At 43.1% G+C, this 27,226-nt stretch overlaps 2 protein-coding genes and 1 long non-coding RNA gene across 9 annotated transcripts in view; 2 read left to right on the forward strand and 1 right to left on the reverse strand.

Moving 5' to 3' along the window:
• Positions 1–11,659, forward strand: part of CPQ (carboxypeptidase Q) — a 625,632-nt gene extending 613,973 nt beyond the window's left edge. Inside the window, exons 8-9 of one of the 2 annotated variants that reach the window (XR_004673002.3) lie at positions 3,027–3,186; positions 4,496–11,659. Coding sequence is in view for 1 of the 2 variants with exons in the window: in XM_034966381.3 (XP_034822272.1) it covers positions 3,027–3,073 (47 nt within the window). In the remaining variant the exon portion in view is untranslated. Of the gene's footprint in view, positions 1–3,026 lie in introns of both variants that reach the window. The other variant, XM_034966381.3, reaches the window with a different exon arrangement.
• The window catches only part of TSPYL5 (TSPY like 5), a 347,974-nt gene that overhangs the window by 304,601 nt on the left and 16,147 nt on the right, over positions 1–27,226 (reverse strand). The window lies entirely within an intron of this gene.
• On the forward strand, positions 12,876–26,460 carry LOC117981462 (uncharacterized). Of its 3 annotated transcripts, none has more exons than XR_008626444.2 (3): positions 12,876–13,845; positions 14,466–14,608; positions 15,756–26,460. It is a non-coding gene; the product is annotated as an uncharacterized LOC117981462 (long non-coding RNA). The 3 variants fall into 3 exon arrangements; XR_004673004.3 differs by having other exon boundaries at positions 12,876–13,274; positions 13,730–13,845; positions 14,466–26,460; XR_008626443.2 differs by having other exon boundaries at positions 14,466–26,460.

The following is a 27,226-nucleotide window of genomic DNA, read 5'->3' on the forward strand; positions in this document are numbered from 1 at the left end:
CACCTGGTTCCAAGATGGACCATTCTGAGAGTGAACGTTCCAGGAGACCCAGGCAGAAACTACAACACTTCCTCTGACCTAACCACAGAAGTCCCAGAACATCATTTTCACTGTATTTTATTAGTCAAGCAAGTCACTATGGCCAGCTTAGATTTAAAAAGGGGATGAATTAAGGAAAGGAGAAGACATAGAGACTTGTCTCTCATTAAGAATCCATCTCTTAATGAGAAGCAAGACTGTGTCCTCTCCTTTCATACTATTCTATACAAATTATGGGTCAGCTCTGCATATCTGGTAACTCATTCCTTTAAATATTGATGCTGATTCTACTCCCAAGGCCATCTTGTCTCTTACCTTAAAAAAATACACATATCCTACTAATATATAGACTCAATTTGACATTATTCTGAGCTTTATATTTGTAAAATATGTTAACTTTTAGTAACTTTAGGACATATGAAAGCTAAAATTGACAATGGCTCTGTCAAACAGCCATCCATGGAGAACCTAGATCAAGAATATTGCCTCTCAATCCCCAGAGCTCTCTCACTCCACTTGATGGGGCCCCACGGGGCCAGGTACTGAGGGGACTCCCCTCTCTGTATCCCACCCATCACTAGCTTCCCCCTGTGCCCTGGGGGAGCCCTAAACTGGGCACTGGCTCATTCTCACAAATATTTTAAGGGGGAGTGGAAAGGGAGGGGGTCATAGCTGTTTTGTTTAACTGGAACTAGAACAGGGATCATGTCCTATTTTAGGACAGAAAGGGGGAAAGATATCAGGATCTCACTTATGCACTGGCCACCACCACTGTCACTCATCACTTTGAGTGTACGTCCCTCAAGAGTTTGTGTAAATTCAGGTCAGAGCTGCAGCTACACAGCCATCCAGTGTCATAGAAAAGCAATTCATGGATGACTGATCTCTCCATTCGGAAGGATGCAGTCTTCACGTACAATGATGAGAAACTGTTATTTTATAATCTTTTCATTAAAAGCTTGGCTGAAAACCAAAAAAAAAAAAAAAAAGAAAAGAAATATTGCCTCTCTTTAGGCAATTTATTCACGAGCAATTAGCTGCCTGAAACAAAGAAGAAAACACCCGAATCAAACATTCTTATAACCTTCAATTAATTACCACTGCTAAGTGGCAGACCAAAGTGTAAGTCTATGTCCAATTACACACCTTATGGGCCATTGCTTTTGTTGGTGTAATAAGCCTTCAGCCCCCTTTTGCTATCTTCATCCTTCAGAATGGCTATCTGATGTGGGTAAAAGTGAGTGGTCATTCTCCACTTGTGCTTCCTCTACCTCTGTCAACAAGCACGACAGGGGGAGGAGGCTGTTAGGCAAGAGGGGAGGAGGAATGGAATGCAGCAAGGGCCTCTGCGATTTTATAACTATGACAAAGAATATACGCTCTCCTGCTCAAATGACCACTTGGCAGTATCTCTCACCTTGCCGAGAGCCAGTATAGCTTGGAGAGAATGGGCACAAGCTCTGGAGTCAGGGAGCTTGTATCTGGTTCCTGGCCCTTCCATTTAATGTGCAACAATGGACAAGTTATTAACCCTCTTCGTGCCTTATTTCCTCAGTTCTCAATACTCATCCTGCTTCTCCTGTTAGTCACATGTAATTACCCGATCACTCCCTCCTTTTGAAAACACCCAGAGTGACCGAAGGTTCAGGGAGAGCTGACTTAACACTGGGCAATCAGGTGAGCACATCTGAGGAGGTGGCATTTAACCTGAGCCTTGAATGACAAGAAGAACCCAGCAGGCTTGTAACAGTCATGGCAGGTGTATTAGTTTCCTGCAGCTGCTGTAACAAATTACCACAAATTGGGCAGCTTAAAACAACAGAAATGTATTCTCTCCTGGATCTGGAAGCCAGAAATCTGAAATCAAGGTGACAAGGCTGCCCTCCCTCCAAAGGCTCCAGGGGAGAACCTGTTCCTTGCCTCTTCTGGTGGCTCAGAAATTCTTTGACTGTGACCACAACTCTCCAGTCTCTACCTCTGTGGTCACATTGCCTCCTCCTCTTCTTCTCTGTGTGTCTGTCCTACAAGGATGCTTGTCATTGCATTTAGAGCTACCTGAATAATCCAGGATAAGTGCCTCTTGTCAAGATTCTTATTTTAATCACATATTTTTGCTATGCAGGGTAATATTCACAGGTTCCAGGGATTTGTAGGTGGACATATATTTTGGGGGCCACCATTCAACCTGCTGCAGTGTGGTCAAAAAATAAAAAGAAAATCAGACGGGATGGGGCCTTTTCAGCCTAGTAAGGGGTTTAGTTTTACTAGCAATGAGAAGCCATTAGAGATCTCAGGCAGAGTTATACTGAGATGTGTGTGTGTGTGTTTGTGTGTGTGTGTATGTGTGTGTGTGTGTGGTTTTTTTTTTTTTTTTTAGAGGCAGTATCTTGCTCTGTAACCCAGGCTGGAGTGCAGTGGTGCAATCCTAGCTCACTGTAACCTTGAACCCCTGGGTTCAAGCAATCCTCCTGTACCTGAAACTACAAGCACACACCACTGATAGCTAATTTTTACATTTTTAATAGAGTCAGGGTCTTGATATGTTGTCCACGCTGGTCTCAAACTGCTGGCCTCAAGTGATCCTCCTGCCTTGGTGTCTCAAAGTCCTGGGATAACAGGCGTGAACCACTGTGCCCATCCTATACTGAGATATGTCTTATGATGATCACTGATCACTCTTTCTGCTTTGTGAAGAATGGATTTGGAGGGAGAGTAGAAGTAGAAAGACCAGTTCAGAGGCCATTGCCAATCTGAAAACTTGAGTAGGGGGCAGATCTGATATTATCCATGTAGATTACAGGCAAATAATCCTTCATCAAAGCCTGTAACACAATATTGCTCATAAGAACAATTTTTTTGATAAGGCAACTTCTCATTCTAAATCCTACAAAATAGGACTATGTCCTGGCCCCACTTTATTTTACCTTTAACCCAAATAATTTACTTCTGCTATTAACTAAAATGAACTCATGCTCTGTTTTCCACAGCATTTGGGGACTTCCTCCATTATACCGATGACATGGTTTTAGAGTGAGGAACTCAGAGCAGCCTTGAGAAGAAGCTAAAACATTTGGTAGCAACAATCAGAAAGAACAATGTCAGGTCTGCCATACAAAAGTGAAAATATTTGCAGTGGGGAGCAAGTGGGTAAGTAACAGACTGCATACTTCCTGTCTTAGGCTGATCAGGTGCCATAACAAAGTACTGTAGACTGGGTGACTTATCAACAACATAAATGTATTTTTTACAGTTTTAGAGGCTGGAGGTCTGAGATAGATCAGGGTGCCAACATGGTTGGGCTCTGATGAGGGCCTTCTTCTGGGTTGCAGATGGCTGTCTTCTTTTTGTATTCTCACACGGAGGAAAGAGAGCAAGCTAGTTCCCTGGACTCTTCTTATAAGGGCATTAATCTCATTCCTGAGGGCTCCATCTTCAAGACTTAATTACCTCCCAAAGGTTCCACCTCCTAATATAATCATATTTGGATTAGGGGTTTCAATATATGAATTTTGGGGGAACACAAATAGTCAGTCCATTGCACCCCGGCCATGCCCCGCAGGCCTTTCTTTCACGACATGAAGATTTCCTTACAACCAACTCAGTTGATGGGTCCATTAGCTTACAGGATGTGTTCAGAAACAGACTTTCTGCAGAGATGAGACTAAGCATTTTTGTGATTAAAAAGAAGCAGTGCTTTTATTAATGTTGCTTTTCAGGCCACAGTTGTCTCTTTCATGCATACAGCAGAGATCTCTGAGGTCTTAACCAAGTACATGCATCTCATGTGATTAAACTAGCCATTGAAATAGAACATTGGTTCTATTTCAAAAACAGATGTTGGCTCTACCAGCAGTTATCCCTGCAGCCACCCTCTGGTTTTGCCTTGCCTTACAGGGAAAGGGAAGAGAGGACCAACATTTATTGCCACCCACTTCGAGGGGTCTCATTTTGTGGCAGAGACTTCTGATTGTCCTTCAGTGGTCACCCTTCCTCCCTGTGCCCCTTCACCCTCGATTAGTAATAGGACCCTTCCTCCCTGTGCCCCTTCACCCTCGATTAGTAATAGGACCCTTCCTCCCTGTGCCCCTTCACCCTCGATTAGTAATAGGATCCTTGATTGTTAACTAGTTAGTGTTGCCAGATAAAATATAGGACATCCAGTTAAATTTGAATCCCAAATGAACAATGAAAAAAAAAATGTATGTTTCAAATATTGCATGAGACATACTTATGCTCAAAAAATTATTCATTGTTTATCTTAAAATTCTGATTTAACTGGGTGTCCCATATTTAACTGGGTTGTACTGAACAAAGATGATGTTTCTCACCTTTCCCTGAGGCTAAGTGAGACCTTGTGACAAAATTCTGGCCAAAGGGATGTAAATAAAAGTGTTCTTAAAAGAAAATAATGTGCCCTCTCCCTTTCTTCTTCCTGCCTGCGTGCTGGGACGTGAAGGTAATCTGGGAACTCCAGCAGCCATTTTGGACCATGAAGAGATCTTGGGAATGGAAGCCATTCGTGATACAACAACAAGCTAGAAGGAGTCTGGTCCCTGGTCTAGAAGATGAGTGAAAAATAAACTTCTACCTTATTGAAGTCACTGTTATTTTGTTTTTTTCCTGCTACTTGCAGCTGAGGCTAATAGTATCTACTACACTATGTCTTCTAATTCTCAGTTAACCTTGAAAGGCACATTATTCACATTTTGGCAAATAGAATCCTGAGGCTGAGAGAAGTAACTTGGCCAAGGTGGTCACATAGTAATCATTGAGTCAGATTTTGAAACCCAGTCTATGCGAATGGTATCCTGGGCTCTTATTTTTCTACAATACATTCCTTCTCTGGGTAATAATTTTTATCAAATTCCTAAGGTTTTGTAGTATAATATTAAATTTGCTTCTGCATGTCTGCTCTCTAAAGCATTTAGCTTTCTCCCTCACCAAAAATACAGAACTGCTGTCAATGTTATAGGATCTAAAACTCCATCCCTAGATCTGATATTTGAGAGATCTGCACCAAACGACACATTATTTATTTACTTGTTTCCTTTGGGGTTGCTAAAGAAATGTTTCTAGTCTGTATTATAATAGTTCCCTGCAAAAATGTCTTAAGTGAGTTATGATTCAATATGAAGTGCTCGCTTTTATAGAGAATCAGTATTAAAAGGTCTATTTGTCTATATCTTTTGAAACTTACTGGGTTGTTTGTTGTTCCTTGTAAAATAGAATTTTCATGCAATAAATTTCACACTGAATTTAATGCCAGAAAAAAATATTTTCAATATCTATTCAGGCATAATTCTATGTTTTTTTGTTTGTTTCTTTATATTTTTGTCAAATATCAAGAGAATAGGAGACCTTAACAGTTGCTTTTTTGCTTTGGTTTCTAGGAATCTTGGAGTTAAATCTCATGTTTATTTGTAGTCATTCAATCATTCCAGATACTAAAATATTTATTTCTGATTTTTACTTTTTTAAAATCCATTTTTTCTTTTTCTCCAACAGTTTTTTTCTTTTTCTTGTCTCTACATTTCCATTTTAGGATACATTTTTATTATTATTGACTACCTCAAATTTGCCTTCATTTATTTCACAAATGCTTATTCATTGCCTCCTTTGCATACCATACTTGCCTGAAAGAAGGTAAGCTGCAAGCTATAAATTCCTAACTGAGCCTTTGCTTGTAACTCATGAATACTATTTTCTTTCAAAATGGCCCTACAAATCTCTACCAAATAACTTATTCCAGAATTAGATGAAGATCAACAGTAAACCCAATATTTTCCAAAATTTACATTCTTTCTTCTGTTTTAAAAACCAAAATATTAGCCCCACCATTCCAGCCTTCTGACAGAAAGCACGTAGCAGTCACAAATTTCAGGTGCCATTAATAGGACCAAACCTAGAGAAAATTGTGGAGGGAGTAGCGTTTTGACAGCAGCATTTCTGCTGCCATCTCTTTTGCAATTGGGGCTTTGCTCTGGGTTCCCGAACACTGAGTACTTCTGGGCCCTCTTTTCACCCACTTCTAGCTACCAACCCTCTTCTCAAAGGATATCACAGACATCGTTATAGCTTTGTGTGGATGTCACTCTTTTCTCCCCCAGGGGGAATGGCATCTTCACCCTTATAGCAAATTAGGAAATGAAGGGCTTCATCCCCATTAGAGGAAACGTATACGCTGTTGAATAGGTTTTAAGAAGGGGGAGGAGCCAGGCGCGGTGGCTCACGCCTGTAATCCCAGCGCTTTGGGAGGCTGAGATGGGCAGATCACAAAGTCAAGAGATCGAGACCATCCTGGCCAACATGGTGAAACCCCATCTCTACTAAAAATACAAAAAATTAGCCTGGCGTGGTGGCAGGTGCCTGTAGTTGAGACTACTCGGGAGGCTGAGGTAGGAGAATTGCTTGAACCCAGGAGGCGGAGGTTGCAGTGAGCCGAGATCGCGCCACTGCACTCCAGCCTGGGCGACAGAGTGAGACTCCACCTCAAACAAAAAACAAAACAAAAAAAAAAATGGGGAGGGAGGGTGAAAAGCAAGACCTGAGGGCCTTGGAGACAGTAAGAAGCTGGGGCCTTCCTGGTGTCTCTGAAGTGGCCGTGCAGTCAGCATCCATATGCCTGCTTGTCCTGCCCAGCAAAGCACCTGGCAGGTGCATGTCTCCATGGTGATGCAGCCCGTTCTGGTAATATTACTGAGCTTTCAAAGGGTGGAAAAAACAGCCAAGCAGAAAATTTGAGCCTTTCTGCTAGACCAGGGAGGCTGAATTGGAATTTTGATTTTCTTGCCCCGCTCCCCCCGCGCCCACTGTTAGAAATGGTTGACCCCATCATCTAGGATAGCCTGAGCTTTCTGCCCTTTCAAGCTGAAAAGAGAGACCAGCAACGGCCCATATTCCTAAAGAATCTGTTTGGCTCCTCCATGACATTCCCCTCCCTCACACGTGGGGTTTCCCCCTCTGCCCACAGTCTGTTCTTGGAGGAGGCTCCTGATCCAGTCCTCTCCGGCCTCACAGAGGGAAATCATGTGCAGTGATTCACAGACATTATGGTTCACAAACCCCTTTCACATGCTCTGTGAGGTAGGTTTACGACCTCTGCATTCCTGCTGAGGAAACAAGCTCAGGAAAATTTAGTGGCTTGTATAAGATTTACAAAAAATGAGAAAGCAGAGCTGGGACCAAGAGGTCATAGCTCTCACTCCAAGACAAGAGTTATTTTCAGTTCTCTTCAGCGAATGTGTCTGCTGAGAGCCAAGCAGGTTGGCCTCCTCTTGGAAGCCTCCTGCTAGCAGATGCTCGGCCCCCTTCCCTTCATTCCCCCAGTGCTTTGCTCACACCTCTCACGTTCTAGGCGGCTGCTGATGTGACTCTGTTCCTAGGCTGTGAGTCTGTCAATGGCAGGGACAATGTCTGATTCAACTCCAACTACCACATGCCTACCAACATAAATGTCAAATGAAGGAATGAACTCGGGGCTAGACCCTTACTGCTGTCCTACCAGCATAAGGAGAGTACTCTAGTCCTTGTGGCACTCCATATAGAAAAAAAAAAAAAAAACAACATCATTTTCTTGACACATCATCCCCACTGCACACTTGCTGTGTTCACTGAATAAAGAAGCAGGCTTTAGGTGTTGTAGGACATTTTAGTGGGAAAGATTTAATGCCCTGGAATAATATCTGCCTCATCAAGTCCACATCAGAAAATCAAACAAACCAGAATATGGTCTTTTTTCTGTTTTTGTCTTAACGGCTTTGGAATTGTGGTCAGTGGAAACAGCATAGTTTGCAGTAAAAATATTCCTGGCTAGCCAAGTGACACATCTGTTTAGTCAAGGACAAGGAAGAGAACAAACTCTTTCATTCCTCAGCAGCTCAGGAGAAGGCATCTGGGTGGGTCTGCCCATGAGAATGTTTGTGAAGTGTCATTTAAGAAACTCTAGCAGAGGAAGGATGATGAATTTCATAACTGAAATCAGGAATCAGGTCCAGAATAAAGTTTGGACAATTTTATAAAATTGTGGAGTAGACGAGATCCTACATGAGGACAATTATTCTATCCCTCCCCTGCTCTTTAGGACAAGACTGAAATTATCCTAGAAAATTTACTCATTTTAAAAATCTGTAGAATAGGAATTTCTTAAAACTTTCCTGGATGAGCCTTTTAAATACCTCACAAACTTTATGGGAAGAAAAGTTTTCCTTCTTTCTAACCCAAATCCTTCTTGCTGAAATTCAAATCCATTCCCTCTTGTTTGAGGATCAGCCAAGGATTTAATGCCTTGATCAATTTGCATCAAAACATGCAATAAACTTACTGGTTTTTTAAGATGTGTAAAGTACACCTATTAGCACTCCTTGTTGCAAATAAATACCCAACTCACAGTAACTAAAACCATAAAAGAAACTCTTTGATACCCATAAGTGAAAAGTACAGAAGTAAGCTGAGCCTTGGCATCTTAATAATGTCAATAAGGGCCTGTCTTATTTCCTATTATCTGCTCTGCTTACCATAGTGTCAGAGTCATCCTGAAGCTCTTTCCCTCATAGTGGCAAAATAGCTGCAGCAGTTCCACACCTCACAGGCTTATACCACACCATCCCTTCTGTGATAGTTTGGATGTTTGTCCCCTCCAAGCCTCATGTTGAAATTTGATCCACAATGCTAGAGGTGGGGGCTAATAGGAGGTGCTGCAATCATGGGGGCAGATCCCTCATGAATAGATTAATGCCCTCCCTCAAGGGCGAGTGTATTCTTACTCTATTAGTTCCCTCAAGAGCTGGTTGTTTAAAAAGGACCCAGCACCTCCCCATATTCTCTCTTATTTCCTCTCTCATGAGATCTCTGCACAGGCCAGGTCCCCTTTACCTTCCGCCATGAGTAGAAGCTGCCTGAGGCCCTCGTCATATGCCCATGCCCAATCTTTAATTTTCCAGCCATCAGAATCATAAGCCAAATAAACCTTTTTTTTCTGTATAAATTACCTAGCCTCAAATACTCTGTTATCACAACACAAATGGACTAAGACACCTTCTAAGCAACAGGTGCTCAAACTCCCCCGATGAGACTTGCTTGGGTTATGTACCCACACTTGACCCAGGAAATGTAATATACCCGATTGGTTTGATTTAATCAGGGCTCATCCTGGACCTGGTAACAGGGGGCCAGCTTTCCAGCAGCACTTGGGCTTAGTGGGAAAGAAGACGAAAATGGAATTGAAATCTTGGTACTGTTGCAAAGGGGATGGGTAAGATGGACAATTGAATCCTCGGTAATTGTGCAAACAGAAATGCACCTAAGGTTAAAAAGCATGGTATGATTTGTTTTGCATATAAGACATCTCCCCAGACCTGTGGCTTGTCCACTTAGAGATGGGTTTTATAATCCTCATATATCAGTGTTTCCTACCCTTCCCTGATGATGAGAATCACTTGGAGCATTTGTTAAAGCCATAGCTTCTTACGTTCCTCCCTTGGAGCTTCTATTCGATGGGTCTTGGATAGGGCCTGGGAATTTTTTAATGGAAACATTCTCCAAGTGATGCTTACGAGACAACGTCCCATACACAACCAACTCCAGTGCATGCTCTTTCTACTCCTAAAAGCAGGCAGGTACACTGTGGCTGCAAAGATCTTTGGGATGAGGAGGGGCATGCTCAAATCATGACAGTTCAGTCTAAAAAAGACTTTAGGAAGGTCTTTTCAGACTTGGTCATTGTTAGTATTGGTCTGAGTCTGTAAGTGGTGAAGAAAACAATTGCTAATCCTTATTGAGTACTTAATCTGTGAAGGATGCTGAGCTGAGTGCTTTGCATGAATTATCTTCTGTAACTGATGCATTTCCTTTTCTGGAGGATTTTTAGGTAAAGCAGGGACTCTCAACCTTCTAAAACATTCTTATTAAGCACTGACACCCTTATCATGTATAAAAATCAAAATCTCCCACAATAACCATTTACATATCCATTATTGAGAAAATATATAATATCAAGAAGTGACTTTTGTCAAAGTTTTCTTTTGTTGAAATTATGGAAACCAGCATGCGCTACCATGATCAATTTTTAATGTATTGGAAAGACTTCTAGGATACTCAGAGGCAATTCTGGGAGGTAAAAAGCCAGAGCTGGAGAGCAGTTAGAGTCTGACTGTGCATTGCCTCAGTTTCTACTTCATGTACTTGCAACACTCTTTTCCCCCTGCATCCCCACTTCCCATGCTGAAACTGGGGTGAGCAGGAGGTGGTGCCATCCCGCAGTTCCCAGTTACATATTATCACAGGGCCACTCACCTGCACCCAAAAGCTATCTTTGAATTCCAATTTCAAGTTTCTAAAAGGGAGGCTGTAGTTGGCTGAGATTAGGCAAGGCGTCTGCCTTGGATCCAATTCACTGAGACTGGGGAGAAGGGGCTCATGTGGCACAAACATGGGCCAGGAACCAGGGGCCAGTTTCTATTGGGGGGACGAGCTTAGTTCTCACAGAAAAGAAGTCTTTGAAAGCTGAAGAGAAGCCTCCCACAAGGCTATTGATACAATGAGAGTGAATCAATAGCTCTTGGATTTTTATTTTATTCATCCCATCCCAGAAGCATCTGGAAACATTTGAAAAATTGTGGTGCTGGATATGCTCGTGGCTTCCTAGACCTACTGCAGTAACCCTTCAGCCCTCCCAGGGTCCAAGGCCAGCACGTGGGTGCCAGCGTGTTAGAGGAACAGGAATAAACCAGGTGATTCTTAGGAGTCCTTGACCTCTCTGGTTACATCCTTGGAAAGAAATGGGGGAGATAATGCTTCACCTGCTAGAAGTGATTGGATGAAGAGCAACAGATTTCCTCCCTGGCCTCTCCCAGGGCCCTCCCAAAGGCCTACCTCCTCCCTCCCTGGCCTGCCTCAGAGCAGGCCCAGCCACTGAGCCTGCCTAGCTGGTAGTAACATTTCAGTCTCACTGGCAGCTGACTGCCCACTTCCTGGCAGCTCCAAACTGCAGGAGACTGATAAAACAAGACCTAACGAATGGATGGCACTGCAGTAATAGTGAACGCTCAGATTTATTCTTGTTAATAATTTCAGTGGAGTAGGCCAAAGGGACTCTCATCAGTATAACTAGAAGATAAAATTCTGATGAATGAAGCAATACCTTGTTGCTTAAGGAATAGTGCATAATTAAGAGGATTGTTGACCCTAATTGAAATGATGTTGCCAAGGTAAGCCAAATAGCACTTCTGGACCAGAGAGGGAGTTTTCTGCCCAGGACAGACTCTCCTACAAGCAGAGCAGCTAACTTTGATTCTGGTAACGTTAAGAAATGAGCTTTGGGCCAGGCGCGGTGGCTCACACCTGTAATCCCAGCACTTTGGGAGGCCGAGGCGGGCGGATCACGAGGTCAGGAGCTTGAGACCACCCTGGCTAACATGGTGAAACCCGTCTCTATTAAAAATACAAAAAAATTAGCCGGGCGTGGTGGTGCATGTCTGTAGTCCCAGCTACTCGGGAGGCTGAGGCAGGAGAATGGTGTGAACCTGGGAGGCAGAGCTTGCGGTGAGCCAAGATTGCGCCACTGCACTCCAGCCTGGGCAACAGAGCAATACTCCGTCTCAAAAAAAAAAAAAAAAAAAAGAAACGAGCTTTGTTAAGGGGGCTTTTTAACCTGGATATGGAGCTAGATCCTGAAGAGTGCCAAGTGCCAGACTCTGCCTTATATAGCCCTCCTGGCTAAGAGGAAGGGACCAAGATATAATCCAGGTGCCTGCCCATCCCAGGCCTCCACTCAGGGTCTGCAGTTGCTCTTCTGAGTGTCCGGGTGAACAGGGCCAGGTGGAGACTTTTAGAGAAAGTTTGCATAAAAAAAAAATAACCTGCCCACAATAAGTAATTTAAAATATAGTAGCAAATCTTAAAATTCAAGGAATGCTAAGATGTACTGATTTTTTTCCACCATGAGGACTTTGACGTATCTTTTAGAAATATCTAATTCTTTTAAAGGTCTGGGGCACATCTTAAGCATGTTTCAGGGCTCCTCTTGGGTAAACTGTGATGAGTCAGAGAAAGAGGCAGGACCGACAACCAACACACCTGAGTTCCAACCCTGGCTCTGCGTCTCAAGCAGCTCTGGAACTTTGGGCAAGTCACTTAACCTTTCTGGCTCTCAGAAAAGTCATTTGGAAAATGGTGGTTCCTCAATAGGCAGCGGTAAGAATCAAATGAAATGTCAAAGGGCTTTGTAAACTTAGAAACACTGTACAAATATAAAACGAAGTCCCTGTCACTGGAGCATTCATTATGCAAGGGCCTGAAATATGGTATGGCACAAGATGGTGAAAGGTTTCATATCGCAAAAATACTCACACATTGGTCCCTACTCCAAACCTCCTTACAATTAACACAAGCACTCCTTCTTGCCAGAAGCACAGGTCTGTCCCTTCCTGATGGTCTGATACCCACAATATCTGACCTTATTTGCAAATGCTGTGCAAATATATGGCAAAATGAAATTGCAAATCTGGTAATTAATGAGGGATTTCATGAGGTCAGTGAAAGTGATGTTGGAGGCTGCGTTAATTCAGGCAGCTAAGCCACTGACCAAGAAGTATGGGCAGAGGTAGCCAATTCCCAAATAATGAAAGAAAAAAAGTAAGGTTAGTGATGCCTCAAAAAAAAATGATTTTAATGTCAAAGACTTAAAAGAAGCTCTTGCAGAAAATGATAAGAATTCAAAAATACTTGAATTTTATAAAAATTATTCTTTCAGGGATTGTGCTACAAAAGTTAAATGTGAAGAATTTGGTATAGACAATCATAATTTTGTTGGAAAATTTTCACATATAAAGTTTATTGTATTCATTCTTTAAGAATTAGCTGATAGTTGATATTACAACTTAAATTTTGTTCAACATAAAATAAGCTTATTTTATAGTTTTTAGTTTTATTTTCTAGGCAAAATCATAAACAAAACATTTGTTGTGTTTGTTTGTTTATTTTTTGCTTTTGGGTTTTGTCGTTGTTTTCGCTATTTACCACAATCTTTTTGGTCAATGTTTTAGGTGGAGTCACTTTCAAGTGACTTTATTTCTTCCGATATGAAGCAGTCTCAGATAATGAGGAACTTTTATAGTTATTTAATTATTATTGCTGATTTTATTATTTCCCAGTACCCTTCAATGGAAATGGTGTTGACAGTCTCCTCAAGCCCAAGAGAGGGAAAGGAGTGAACTCCCAAGCCTTTTGGAAATGGGAAGGTACAAGAGCTGCTCTTTCAGAGAGAAAGCCAACATGGCTTGGAAACCATACAGTGAGAAATGAGCCCAATTTTCTAGGCAGGTCTGAATTTTCTAGGCAGCCCAATTTTCTTGGCATGTCAGGCCGGTGCAGTGTGTTGTGGGAGAGGAGCATGGCAGAGACTGGACTGCAGGGCCTCTATACCTCACCGACCACAGGCTGGACTAGGCCACTCCGACTTGCCAGGCACAACGCACATCCCCGTCCTCTCCAATGGCTCCATTTCTCCCTCCCCAAAACTGAGGGGGACCAAACCTTAATCAAAAGAGTTGAAGTTTCAGAACACCCTTGATAGAACCTTCACAGAGAACACAGATGCTGTTGTCAGTGCCCTTAGAAACAATAGGGCCCACCTTACCAGCAGGTTGCTTGAGGAATTCAACATGCCAGAGTCCTTTGTACTCTGTCCCTCCAGGTGCTGGGCCACCATTCAGAGAAAATGGGCAGCTGGAAGATAAGATTGCAGGGTGCTGCTGGGCAGACCTGGGTTCAAATCATAATTCTGCCACCTTACTTGTTATGCAACCTCAGGTAAGTTACCCAAACTGTCTAAGCTTGTTTTCCCTTTTGTAAAATGGAAAAGGGTTCCCTATAGGTCTACCTCATGGAGCTTGGGGTGTGTCCTAGGTCAGATTCCTCAGAAGAAGATCCTGAGATGAGGATTCAAATGCATGGGGTTTATTTAGGACATGCTCCCACTAAGGGAGTTGGGGAAGTGGGCAGGGACCGAGTGAAACCAAGCACGATACAGCTTCCCAGCCTGAGGCCACGGGGCACTCTGGAGAATGTTATTCCTCAGAGTTTGTCCTGACTCACGCAAGCGAGCTTGGCTTCCAAACTCCTGCACTGGTCATTTATTGGCTGAGGGCTAGGTTGACCCAGATACTCTGGCTGGCTGGCTGCATGGTGGGCAAAGAGGCCCAAGAAGCGCTCAAACAAAATCACAGGTGTGAACCATTAGGAGCGTTATTATGGTAAAAAAGACCCAAGGATCTGGGCAGAGCAGGAATGGTGTCTGCTACAGCACTGGTTAAATGACATAATGGTAAACCACTCAGCACAGTGCCTAGTGCAGAGGAGGCATGGCATGTGTGCCATGCCAGCTCTTATTGCGGCTGGAATTATTAATAATACGATTGTCATCCTTCTAGGCCCTCTGCATCAGGGAATCTGTACTATGGGCCACAGCCAAGGAGCTGGCAGTCGAAGCCTCCACGTGGGTAGATTGCACACTTTAACGGACAGCAAAGAAGGGGCACTAACATTTATTGAACACTTACTGTTCCAATGTCAGGTACTGTGCTGAGCACTTTACAAGAGCTGTCTTATCTAATCCTTATAACAGCCCCATAAGATGGAATTATTATTTTTATTGTTATAGCTAAAGAAACTCATCCAGAAAATCAAAATAAGTTGCCCAAACGCAGCTAAAAAGCCATAGAGCCAGAATTCAACTGCAGTTACGTCTAGGTTCTAAAGCAATATTCCTTCTGCATAAGCTTCAGAGGCCGCCTCTAAAAGATGATGTGGCAGAGCCTGCCTGTTGCCTGCCCAGCATATTCTGCACAGCAATGTGCCTAGCTCAAATAATACATACATCAGCTTCCCTTGCAATTAAGGATGGCCAATAAAAGAAAGTAAAGTCATCTGGTGGGGCTCCTTTAAATAAAATGGATTCCATCAGGAGGCATTCTTTTTGTTCTTCCCCGTTCTTCTCCTGCTTAGAAGACAGATGTGATGGCTGGTGCACCAAAAGCCATCATGGGCCATGGAAGCTAGAGACCTATGGATGAGCTCTGAATTTATCTAAGACTTATTTATATGAGAGAAAACAAACCTTTATATTACTATTACTTAAGCCTATTATTTCTGGTTTCTGCTTCTAGCAGCTAGACCTAATCCTAACAGACACAGATCACATGATATTTATGATCTCCTTTAAGGACTTTACTATCTTGAATCAAAGTAAATTATCCACTTGCCCCTGGCCCTCTGTCCTGGAAACATGTTGATGTATCTCCATGCTACAAAATTGAACCCATAAAGTCCCAACGTGTTGCTTTATAAACATCAACAGATAATAACAATAATAAACTATGAGTGGTCTGGGCTTTCAGAATTTCCAGGGCAGGTATGATTTCTTACCTTTTGAAACTGAAGAAACTGGGACACATGCTGAGAGACAAAGCCCTGATCTGACAGTGTTCTCTGAGACCCCGGAATCACTACGACTAGCACTTTGACATCCATGCCTCCCCACACATTCCTCAAAGGAGCTGCGCCTGCCTTCTCATCTGGGAAGCAATGGCATTTTGCCCTGTATCTTGTAGTCCTTTAAGTGTCCCACTATTCGGTGACTTGTTTTTCTAACTGCAGTCCCAGGAAACAGTGCATGACTGAAAGCCTGACAAGGACTTCAATCTATTTCTTGCCACTTGCAGGAAGAGTTGATGAGAAGCTTCAATCGATAGCAGAATCTCCCAGTCTGGAGCACAGCAGAGGACTTACATAGCCAGGGATGGTTTGTCAAAGCAAATTTCACATGCAACTGATTCCATCACCCTGGGACTCTGGCAGAATAAATAATCACCATACACATTTTGTTAGCTACGCCTCGTTAGAGATGGATTTTAGGAAGTGGCATCCTGAAGGCTGCTTATCTGTCAGTGCTCCTTTAAGCATGGTAAGCTTTCCAGATTGGCTTTCCTAGAAAATTAGACCATTGCCATGGCCAGGTACCACCTGTCATGGTTACTGGCATTGTGGGAGCCAAAGGGAGGGATATAAAGGCCTGAGCTCACCTTCAGAAAAAGTGCTGGCAGAATGCTGGGAAGACATTTCCTTGCAGAGTGAAAACGATCAGAACTCTTGCCAAGAAGGCTCTTGACTTGAGCATCAAAGAATTCCAGCTTCAAGTCACAGTGTATTTCTACAACTTTCTCCCACGTCTCTCTTACCACACTTATTCTATCTTGAGTTGGATCCCACTGAATGGAATGTTGGATGGACCATCCCTGTGATTCTGCCCTGTTTTCTGTGTTTCTATGATTACAAGGGATGTGGCCTGGCCACCATGGATGTTCCAATTGTATGTGATGTTCCAATTGCATTGAATTTGCATACCGAGTGTATTGTGAACCAGGTGCTGTATTTTGTCTGGGAAACAGAGGGCTCAGTGACCAGTCCCTGTCCTTGAGTGGTGGGACCCTAGGGACAACAGGGCCCCTAACAACATCCATTCACACAAAGGTCCCAGGGTGTGGTTTGGGGATTTTATTTTTAACCTAATTTGGCACCCAGCATATCATGGAGCCACAATCTGCATTCTTAATTTTAAAGCCTATATCTCTTTTATCTCTGTGTACTCCTTAACATTTTTTCCGCTCTAATTCTTATATCTTATACAGTCTTGTTTCCGAGGCCACACAAGCCTCAAGAAAAATAAAGCTCTGGGACTAATTAATAAGGTTGCTGGCTCTGGACTCCACCCAATTTTGTTAACAGGCTAACTACCCCTTACCTCACATTCATGTCACATGCCCCACATCTACTTTGTGTCACACGGACACCTCTGTAGGCCCTAAACCACTCCTATATCATGTCAACCATATTTAAATATGCCCATAGCCTTCATTTAGAGACATATAGGCAGATGGAGAGTTACAGAGTTCTATACATACTTATCTATATTATATATTATTCTACATTGTTTTGCTATAAATTTTTTGAAAGGATGTTCAATTTTCATACATTTGAGTTTGTGAAGAATACATTATTTTATTTTTATGATCCAAACATTTCATATTTACCTATAACTATATGAGACCTATACATAATCCATTATTACATGAATGGCCTAATGTTACATTTTGAAAACACCTAATTATTCATTTATTAATTTTGGCTTTGAAATTCTCTTTATGTATTAATAGTTAATAAATATTTTTACAATACCTGAAAAATTTATAGGCATCTGATATGTTGACCTACGAATAAACAACTCTGTTCTTCTCCCTCTACTCCCAGCATTACCTCAGTCAATCCCAAATTCCCTTTGTAATGGATCCCAAAAACTTCCTGCTCCCATATCCTTGCAACTAGCTAGATATTGCTCCTGGGTTCCTATTTCTGTTGCACTGGGTTCAGTGGTTACCTGAGATGACCACACCCCCAGTGAGCTCTTTATTCTCTTAAGGAGTAAGGCTCCCTCTTACGGAGTTTCTATCAAGTTTCCTAACCATTAGGCCACAAGATTACTCTGGTGGCTTCTCCATGTGCCATTTTACCCCCTGCCATAGAACATGTGTCTCAAAAAGGACACCAGAACCTAACTCTCCCCTACACTGGGATGAATTCCTGACCCCCACAGGACAGCCTTCACCTCCTTACCTTGCATCATAAGTCAAGCCCAGCATCTCGTGGTCTGACTCTAAATACCAATGCACTTATTCTCCAAAGAGTCTGGAATCTTACAAATCTGTCTTGGCATCCCAGAGTGACCCCATACTCACCTTCTGATAACACTTTACACCCTCCAAAGAATCTTTATGCAAGATAAAAGATGTTTGACTCAGAAAGATGTTCTCTCCTAAGGATATTTTGTCTCCTAAGAATAATACCATTAAAACCAAAATTATGTCATAATGAATACATTTTTGTACTGAAAGGATTTTCTGGAGAAAACTCCATTAAGTCCATTTGACTCCTTGATCAACCTTCTTAAAATAGCCTAGTTAAATCCTCTTTAATTTTTCCCATTTTCATTCATATTTTATTTCGCAGAAGTTATTTGATTGGGATTAATTTTTTCCTGTGTCAGTTTTATATAAAGCTTTGATGCATTACTCAATTGGTTTATTTATATCAAATATTATGGTTGTAACTTTTGACCTTGAAAACTTACTATATAGACATTGTTCTACAAAGTTCAATATTCCCAAGTCAGACTGCACAGATTAGATTTTAACTACTAAAGGCTTCAAATTCTGTTGATCATTTCTACCAGTGATATTCATTATATAAAAAAGCTGAGAATGGTGTCTCTTTCACAGCAAAGCTACACACTCATGTCCTTAGTTAGATCTTCCAGAGTAGGCCTTTCATTTATGGCGGATTGTAGTACAGTGAGTGAATAAGGCATGAGCTCTGGAATTGAACTGTCTGGGTTAAATTGGGCAAATATTTAATTTCTCAGTTTTCCCATTTGTGAACTGGGGTCAATATTAGTACCTAAACCACAGGGTTCTTGTGAGGATTAAAGCAGAATTCACACAAAGTGCTTCACATAGTACATTGCATGCAGTGTAAGATGTGATAGCTCTTGTTATTACTCCAACCACCTTAAAAATTCTCTGTTATCTATTACTACAGTTAACAAACCAGCCCAAAACCTGATGGCTTAAAATAACAGCAATTTATCACTCAATAATATTTAATTGTATGAGTACAACACATTTTGCTTATCTGTTCATCAGTTAATGGACATTTAGATTGTTTTCACCTTTTGGCTATAGTGAATAGTGCTTCTATGAACATTGCATACACGTATTTGAGTGCAAAAAGAAATGAAGTAGCGATATATGCTACAACATGGATGAACATTGAAGACATTATGCTAAGTGAAGGAAGCCAGTCACAAAAGTGTCTCCATAGAGACAGGAAGCAGATGGGTGGTTGCCAGGAGTTAGAGGGGGCAGGGAATGAGAAGTGACTGCTTACTGGATACAGGGTTTGCTTTTGGAGTGATGAAAATATTTTAGAACTAGAAAGAGGTGGTGGTTGCACAACATTATAAAGATACTAAATGCCATGAATTGCATACCTTAAAATAGTGAATTTTCTGTTATGGTGTATTTCACCTCAATTTTAAAAATCATCATAACAGCAATTTATTATTTCTCGTGACTCTGTAGGACAGCTGGGAGGCTCTGCTGGCTTCACCTAGGCTCCATTCAGCAGGAGAATTGGCTGGGAGGGCAGGTCCTCTCTTTCACCTGGTCTCTCATCCTCAAGAAGGCCAGTTGGAGCTTCAAGCAAATCCCTGTGAGCAAGCACTTACCAAGTCTCTGCTTGGGTTATGTTAGCTGATGTCACATGGACCAAAACAGGACACATGGCTAAGCCCAGAGTCAGTGTGGAAGAACACTACACAAGGGCATGGTATCAGAAAGTATGATTCATTGGGGGCCATTATTGTGATAATCTCTACAAGTAATATTCTAATCATCTACCCCAACCTGACTTGGTCTGAAATGACTCCTACATCCTGACTAACATGGAATAGAAAGCTTGGGCTGCATGGCTTTAGAAGAGTAAGATGCAAGTCTCAAATGTATTCAGAGTCCTCAGAATGAAAGGAAACTCAGCTTCTTTCAGCATTCCTTTTTTTCCAGAGTTCCCCCCGTATTTAAGTTCAATGTTTTTGATCAGAGACCTCTTGTTATGATGAATTTAATCTGAAACAACTGAATGAAGGGCAGTGGTGATGCAACACAATGATCATCTTCACAGTGTCCAATTGTAAGTGCTCCGTCACCACCCTGACATTCCTGGGGAGTTAGTCCTATCAGAAAGGGCTGGTGGCAGCTCTATTGGGAGGGGCTCCCACAGCCAAAGCTGCCTGGTAGACAGAGTACCCACAGTGCCCTTAAAGACAACTGTTGTTTATGGAAGACACCTGCACCCACTACCTTACTTTAACCCTGCAAGCTGGTACTATCATGATCCCCATTTTGCAGATGAAGAAAGTGGTAGGACAGGAGATGCACTGCCCAAATGCCCTTTCTGGAGGGAAGGACTTGCCTCCAGCTGTCAGCTCCTTCAGGGTGTGCTTGCCATAGACAGCTGCTTTGCCCAAGGGCATCTCTTTCCTTTCCGGGTAGCCCAAATGCAACAGCTAACAGTGGCAGGGGTACAAAGACCCATGACAGGACACCTCTGAGGGCTGCGTATGCTCCACAGCTCCCAATAGGGTTTGCTGATCAACTTCTCCCTCTGTCCCATTCTACCCCCTCCCCCTACAGTTTACACATGTTGATCCATAATAAACACTCGCCACTTCCCAGTTGGTGAATCTGGGCAAGTCGCTTTGTCTTCCTGTATAAAGAGTGTGGTGGAGGCTGTCCTCCCCACTTCACAAAGTGTCAACAAGATGTAGAAATGCTGGTGAGATTAAGGCAAAATATGCTGACCCCAATATCTGCTTTTTGATCCACCAACGTGCCAATATCTTTTCTTGGATTCTCAGATACACTCACCCCTGGTTTCTTCAAATGGTTATAGCTATTGATCACTATGCGCTAGTCACTGTGGTGATAGTATTACCATGTGCTAGTCACTGTGGTGATAGTATTACTCATAAAAATGCTATGAAGTAGGCACTATCAGTAGTAGATTTGTTATTTTCTATTCCACTGTTTTTAGAGACATTTAGATCTGGTGAAATCTGTTAAGCAATTCTAGAAGTGTTGGTGTGCAATATTGGGAGTAGGACATGGGGAGAGCTGAATTGCCCCGTGCATAGAGGGGAAAGAATTTGGCAGTCTGAGAAATCTAGGAGGACAGGAGTAAAGAAAGATGAGGAAAAAGAACAGTGAATGAGATAATAAGCTGCTTGTTCAGTAACCCCAGATTGTCTGTAAGGTATATTAAGCTTGCAAAGTGCTTGCTATGAGTGGGTTTTGTGGAAATCGGGGCAGGAGCTGAGTTTTGAGTGTGGGCTGATGAGCATAAGCCCTATTTCTGGAGAAGGATTTGGGTTTCCCTAAACTATGGCCTATAGGTCTGAGTCCGAGGCATTGCTTTCAAAATCACACGATATTTTGTGTGACACAAGAGGTCCTGAGCCTTTATCTGGGGTAGGTATGATTATGGCCGTATTAAAGATCAAGAAACTGGCCCTCAGAAAGGTCAAGCTATTTACCCAAAGTCATCAGCAATCAGTGCTGGGGCCAAGATTCAAACCCATATCTGTCTTGTTACAAAGCTGGCGTTCCCGTGGCTACCCCAACACCATCCTTTTCGTTCCTCTGCCACCACCACCACTCTGCCCCAGGCCCACCATACTCTGCCATTCTCACACAGCCAAGCATGGTTTTCCTGCCAGGTCCCAGCACAGACCAAAAGGTGGAGCCACCAGCCCGCAAGAGACCGTCACTGGGGTTCAGAGGCAGGAGGGCCAAGAAGACAAGTGCCACGGCACCTCCTGTGGCTTCACCCTTCACCTCCACTTCTAGTCAGCCCCTTGCCCTCCCCACCTACAGCCACATGCCTCCCATGCAAGCAGGCAGAAAATCCCCCCAGAAAAGAGGCAGGTGGAAAGGGTGGCACCTTCTTCCACGACAAAGGAATCTCATGGTGGGCACCCCCGATGCACTGCAGCAGGAATCCTTTAACAATGGAACCAAGAGCAAGGGCTCCATGGTGGGCCAGACTCCCAAACAGAAGACGGAGAGCCCAGGCACTGCCAAAACCACACACCACAAGAGGGACCACTCTCCACCACTTCCTCTCAAATAAACAGCAGCGCAGCACTGCCCAGGGCCGGGGCCACAGCACAAGGGCTGCCAAAGCTTCCATTAGGAAGCCCCTCTTTTCTGTGCTGAAAATATAGCTTTCAGAGTTTATTCTGGGTTCAGACCCCTGCGTCATCTTGGGAGCCGGTTTCAAACTGACTTTTCCTTCATTTAGATTCCCCAGGGATAAAGAACTCCCTCACTACCCACTCCCCCAGCACACAGCCTTCGCCAAATAACCGAACAAAACTCCTAATTGTTTAAAGTGGTTTTACTTTTCGTTTTGGATTTTTTTTTCTTTTTTTTTTTTCTGTGTTATGGAAATCAGAGAACAAATCGCTCCTCTAGGTAGGGCTGGAGACTGGACTGCTCCATTGTTTACAGGTGTGTATGTGGTTGGGGTGAGACGCGGGAGGACCTCACAGTGCCCCTCCTGCACGGCAGGAAACAGGACACAAATGCCCTAGCCATGGGGCCAGCTGAGCCCCCTCAACCAGCTGAAGGGGCCTATAGCTTTCTGTAATGCTGCCTGTTGGTTCTCCAGCTAACTCCCAGCAGGAGAAGGAGGAGGGGGAGGGGGAGGGGGAGACTTCCCTGTTGAAGTCCTCAGTCCAGAGTCCTGGGCTGCCCCTGCTGGCCCCACATTCTCTTTGAGCATCACTTCGTCACCCCATCCTCCCACAGCTGGCTGGAATACAGGGCTAGGCTTGACCACAGACAAGGGAAACGGAGGCACTCAAAGGGCCGAGATAACTGTGCACAGTCCCCTGGGTCTCCGCCTTGGCACAGGAAAAGTCTCCCTTTTCTGGGTGGTCTCTGTTTCCTTCTGCTCTAAACCTCATCCTCAGAGCAAAGCTTTCCCTCTTCCTTTCTCCCTCTGGCCCAAGGCTGGGCACCCCCTCTGGACTCCTTTGATTGCTAAAGGAGGAAACTGTCTTTTCTGCTTGGACCCAGGCTCCCCACTTGGACTTGTGGGTGGAATTATCTGGACACCCACTTCTCCCAACCTGATTAACCCATTTATGTCCCGCCGTAAGGGCTCTCCTTTTCTCTTATCCCACATCAAAGTCTGGACACACCAAGCCCCTAAATTTTGAGCAATGCATCTAAAATTCTCGTAATTCCCTTGTACCCATCTCCTCTGTCACCACAGCCCAGCCCAACCCAGAGGGAAGTGCACCGAACCACCACCACCAAGCACAGTCCATCTCTTTCTCTCACTCATGTTCTTGGAATGTGTTTGTGTGGAGCATTTCTCACTAACAATCTTATCCCCGGTGTTATACATTCATTCTAGTTCTGTCCTGCTCTGTCCAGAGGTGAACCCTGCCATCTCTCTGAGCCTCGGACACTTCACCTATATGGCCAGTCTTACATCCATCCCTCATGTGGCACCGTCCAGGGCTGGAAGACGCCCCTGCACCTGTGTGTCCCTCTGCCACCCACATTCACAAGGCATATCTTGTCGTGGGTTATCCCCAGGGGAACAGACCCATTATGCAGAGAGTGAAAAACTCCCAAGCCTCCCTCAAGTATGAACCCTGTGGCTCCCAGGAAAATCCCATCCCTGGTTCTCGAGGTGCCAGCCTGTATCACCGGACACTGTGCCTCTGCCCCTGAGGAAGCCCCTTCATCTGTCAGTAGTGGCTGTTAGCCTCACTTTTTGGACTTCCCTGCCTCACATGCCCACAGACAGCAACCACTATCTGGATTATCTGTAGCCAAGAGGCACATCAGAAATACAGAGGGAAAATACCAAAACCTTAAGAAAAGAATAATAGTAATTAAACAAGGTTTGATGCCTTGAGAGTTGAAAGCATGTGTATGTCACATTGAAGCTGCAACCAAATTTCTATCATATAAAGACTGTGCTACTGTGTAGAAAGGCAGGGTAGGGAGTTGCTGATGCTCGATGCCTGACCCTGGCCCGGATCCTCATAAATAAGTGTTTTTGGTTCCTGTCCCTCCCACTTCCTTATTAACAAGGATGACCTGGGAATGGAGTGCTTCTTCAGTGGGCATCTATTGTTTTGGCCTGCCCAGCATCCATCCCCCCTTCCTCTGGTACTAGCACCATGATTTATTTTCATTTGGAAAAAAATCATCCCTTTCCTATTGTCTGTTCTTGTAGCTTGGGTGGGGCTGACCCCTTTCCTGGCTCCAGGGCTGGGCAGTGACCCAGTTCTTAGCAATTGACTCAAGTGTTTATAATCAACTAATAAGCCAAGAGTCAACTTCAGGACTTTTTTTTTTTTTCGCTGGTACTGGCAAGGAAGAAATACTTTCATGCTTTATTAGGGTTACTGAAAGGGTAAGATTTGCAGGCCTAGAGCATCAAGACGCCATCTTGCCACAGGGAGGAAAGGGTCTGCCCCTGGATCAAGTTGTATCTGAAACCCAGACTGCTCCTGGACTTTTCAATTCTATACATAATTTGAGCCTTGTTTTTTTTTTTTTTTTATAACTTCCATCTAACTCCAAACTTTTATTCCTCTTTTACAGATTAAAAAAAAAAAAAAACTTAGAGAAGCTAAGTAACCTTCCAGGTTCCACACACTAGCTAGTAGCTCTGAGTTTTGATATGAACACAGTCCAAACTTTTTTTTTTTTTTTTTTTTTTGAGATGGAGTCTCACTCTGTCACCTGGGCTGGAGTGCAGTGGCGCAATCTCGGCTCACTGTAACCTCTGCCTCCTGGGTTCAAGCAATTCTCCTGACTCAGCCTCCCAAGTAGCTGGGATTACAGGCCCCTGCCACTACACCCAGCTAAATTTTTGTATTTTTAGTACAGACAGGGTTTCACTGTGTTAGCCAGGCTGGTCTCAAACTTCTGACCTCATGATTCACCCACCTCGGTCTCCCAAAGTGCTGGGATTACAGGTGTGAACCACCGCACCCGGCCTGATTCCAAGTCTTAGCTGTCATACTCTACAACCTCCATTATATTCCTTCCCTTCACTCTGTGCTCCAGACCCAACTCTAGTAAACATTTAACAGACAACCATTCTGGAACATGTGGTGTCACCATCAGGTACCCAAAGCCAGTGACACCAGCCAGGCTTACTTGTACCACTGTCCATATCCACTGTGCTTTCTTGGTTCCAACTGGAGTTTCAGTTTGGGTTGTGAAGGCCAGGGCTTTCAAACACGACTTCAAGCCAGCTATAAGGTGAGCATGTTCTGCAATCTGCATTTTACCATTTTTCCTTAGCCAAGAGATCCACATCATTTTCCACCAATTGCATGTTGACCCAGAAGCTACTGGAGCACTCAGGGAACGAGGACTACCTATGGATGACTGTTTGGCAGAACTGTCTTTTTAAGCTGGCTTGGGTCACCATGGTTCCAGCTCAACTAGGGCCGAGGAGCATTTAAAAATACCAAACAAGGTGAGGTGAGACATCAAAACCCTTACATCCAACTCCAATTAGAACAATCCCATGAAAAGAGAGCCTGAGAAATGCACAGGCCATACCATGTTGGGAATGACTCTCCCTGTTTTCCCCTAGCCCGCAACCAAGAAGAGGCTGAGATAAATAAGGTAAGCTTTTCTGGGAGGATAATATAACAGAAGTCCAATAACAAAAAGAACAGCCTTCCAAATGGTGATCTTTAGCAAAGTTACTGGGCTATGGGGAAAGTTCTCCATCTGGAGGTCTAGAGCAATCACTATTTGGGGGGATTTTTGGTTTCAAATGAGGACAACTACTCCTAGCCAAATTGTTATAGAATCAACACACAATTATCAGCAAAGTACGTGCTTGTGTTTAATCCTCTTACAGGATTATTCTAGAAACTGGGGCTAGATTGAGAAGACTGTCTTTAATCAGAGGCCAAACTAAAGTTTTGGCTGCTGCTGTAGCATTTTGCATTATTCAGATGCCTCAAATGTAACTGTTGAAATAAATGTTCATGCTTAATTTGAATGCAAGGTGACACCACTTGATTTTCATGCTGCTTAGATCCACAGGGAATCCATCAAAAAAGTCAATCATACATGGTAAAACTACCAGGGCTGATACTTAAATTCATAGCTGGTTCACATCTCTTGCAGCACCAAATACTTTTTCTAGGAAGCCAACAATATAGATTTAACACCTAAAAATAATTTCCTTGGCCAAAAACAGCCTCCAAATCATTGAGAAATATTAATAGATGTATTTTATTTGGAAAGAAATAACAGAAAATATAAAATTAATCCCATTGATCAAAAAGAATTTAAAGTGCTTCCACTGAATCATGAGTAAGACAAAGAAACTCACAAAATCTTCCATGAAGAATCTACTGTATTGCCCTATGACCTCTTGGTCATATGCTGGTTTTTGTTAAATTTTTATTTCATGTTTTCATTGAACTGTTCGTATATACATATATGTATATACATATATATATACTTACACATATCTATATATTAATCTATCTATCTATCTATCTATCTACCTATTCTATCTATCTACTCTTCCCATTTAGATGAAATAGTAAGTGCAAGCCTGTATTCTACAGGTCCTTTGACCCTATGGTGCCTAACGCATGCCTGAGATCACAGAAGGTACTAAACAAGCAAGCTGTCTGAATCGATGAATAAATGTTGACTATTCTCCCTTCTCCAAGGTATTCTAGCAATGGTGGTCATGGAGTCTGATGAACCCCTGGCCTTAGAATTGTGTGGTGAGTGCTTATCTAACAGCAATGTTCCTTCTTCCTTGCAGTTCCCAGGGAAACAGTCCTGGTCAGCCCAAGCCAGTCATGGCAATAACAGTCCCCTTTGCCAGCAATTTGTCTAAGGGTGAAGACTCATTTCTGGCCAAAAAGATAGAAAGCAAAGTCCATTGGGAGGCTTCAGGAAATATTTTCCTCCCCAGTAAAAGAGATAGGGTTCTAGGGGAGAAGTCCTTGTTTGCTCCCTTTCCTAACTTTCCTGTTTTAAACACTGTATTTGGGGATATGATGCCTGGAACAGAAGCAGTCATCTCAGGGACATGAGACAAGTTTGAGGACAAAAAGTCTTTGCCAAATCCAAAGATGTTGGAGGGGAAGGACTGGAAGGATGGAAAGAATCTGGAAGCTTGATAAGGGAGCAGCTAAAACTAAGCATGGGATCACCTACCTCCAGATTCCTTATTACAAAAATAGTGTCTGTCCTTATTTCTGGGCCTAAGTCAGGGTTTCTGTTACTTGCAACTGAAAGCATTCTAACTGAATCATACACCCTTGTTAAAAACAGGAGTAATTGTGTCTCCCCTCTTCTAGGTATGTTATAATTGAGAGAACAGAGGTTTGGGAGCCAAACAGACTCCAGTCAGACAGAATTCTGGCTGAGTAACCCTGAGCAAGTTCCTTAATCTTCAAAGCTTCAGTGTAATTAACTATAAAATGTAGGTAACAATGAAGACTTCATAA

The sequence above is a fragment of the Pan paniscus genome, chromosome 7 (assembly GCF_029289425.2).
Source record: "Pan paniscus chromosome 7, NHGRI_mPanPan1-v2.0_pri, whole genome shotgun sequence".
Classification (NCBI taxonomy): domain Eukaryota; kingdom Metazoa; phylum Chordata; class Mammalia; order Primates; family Hominidae; genus Pan; species Pan paniscus.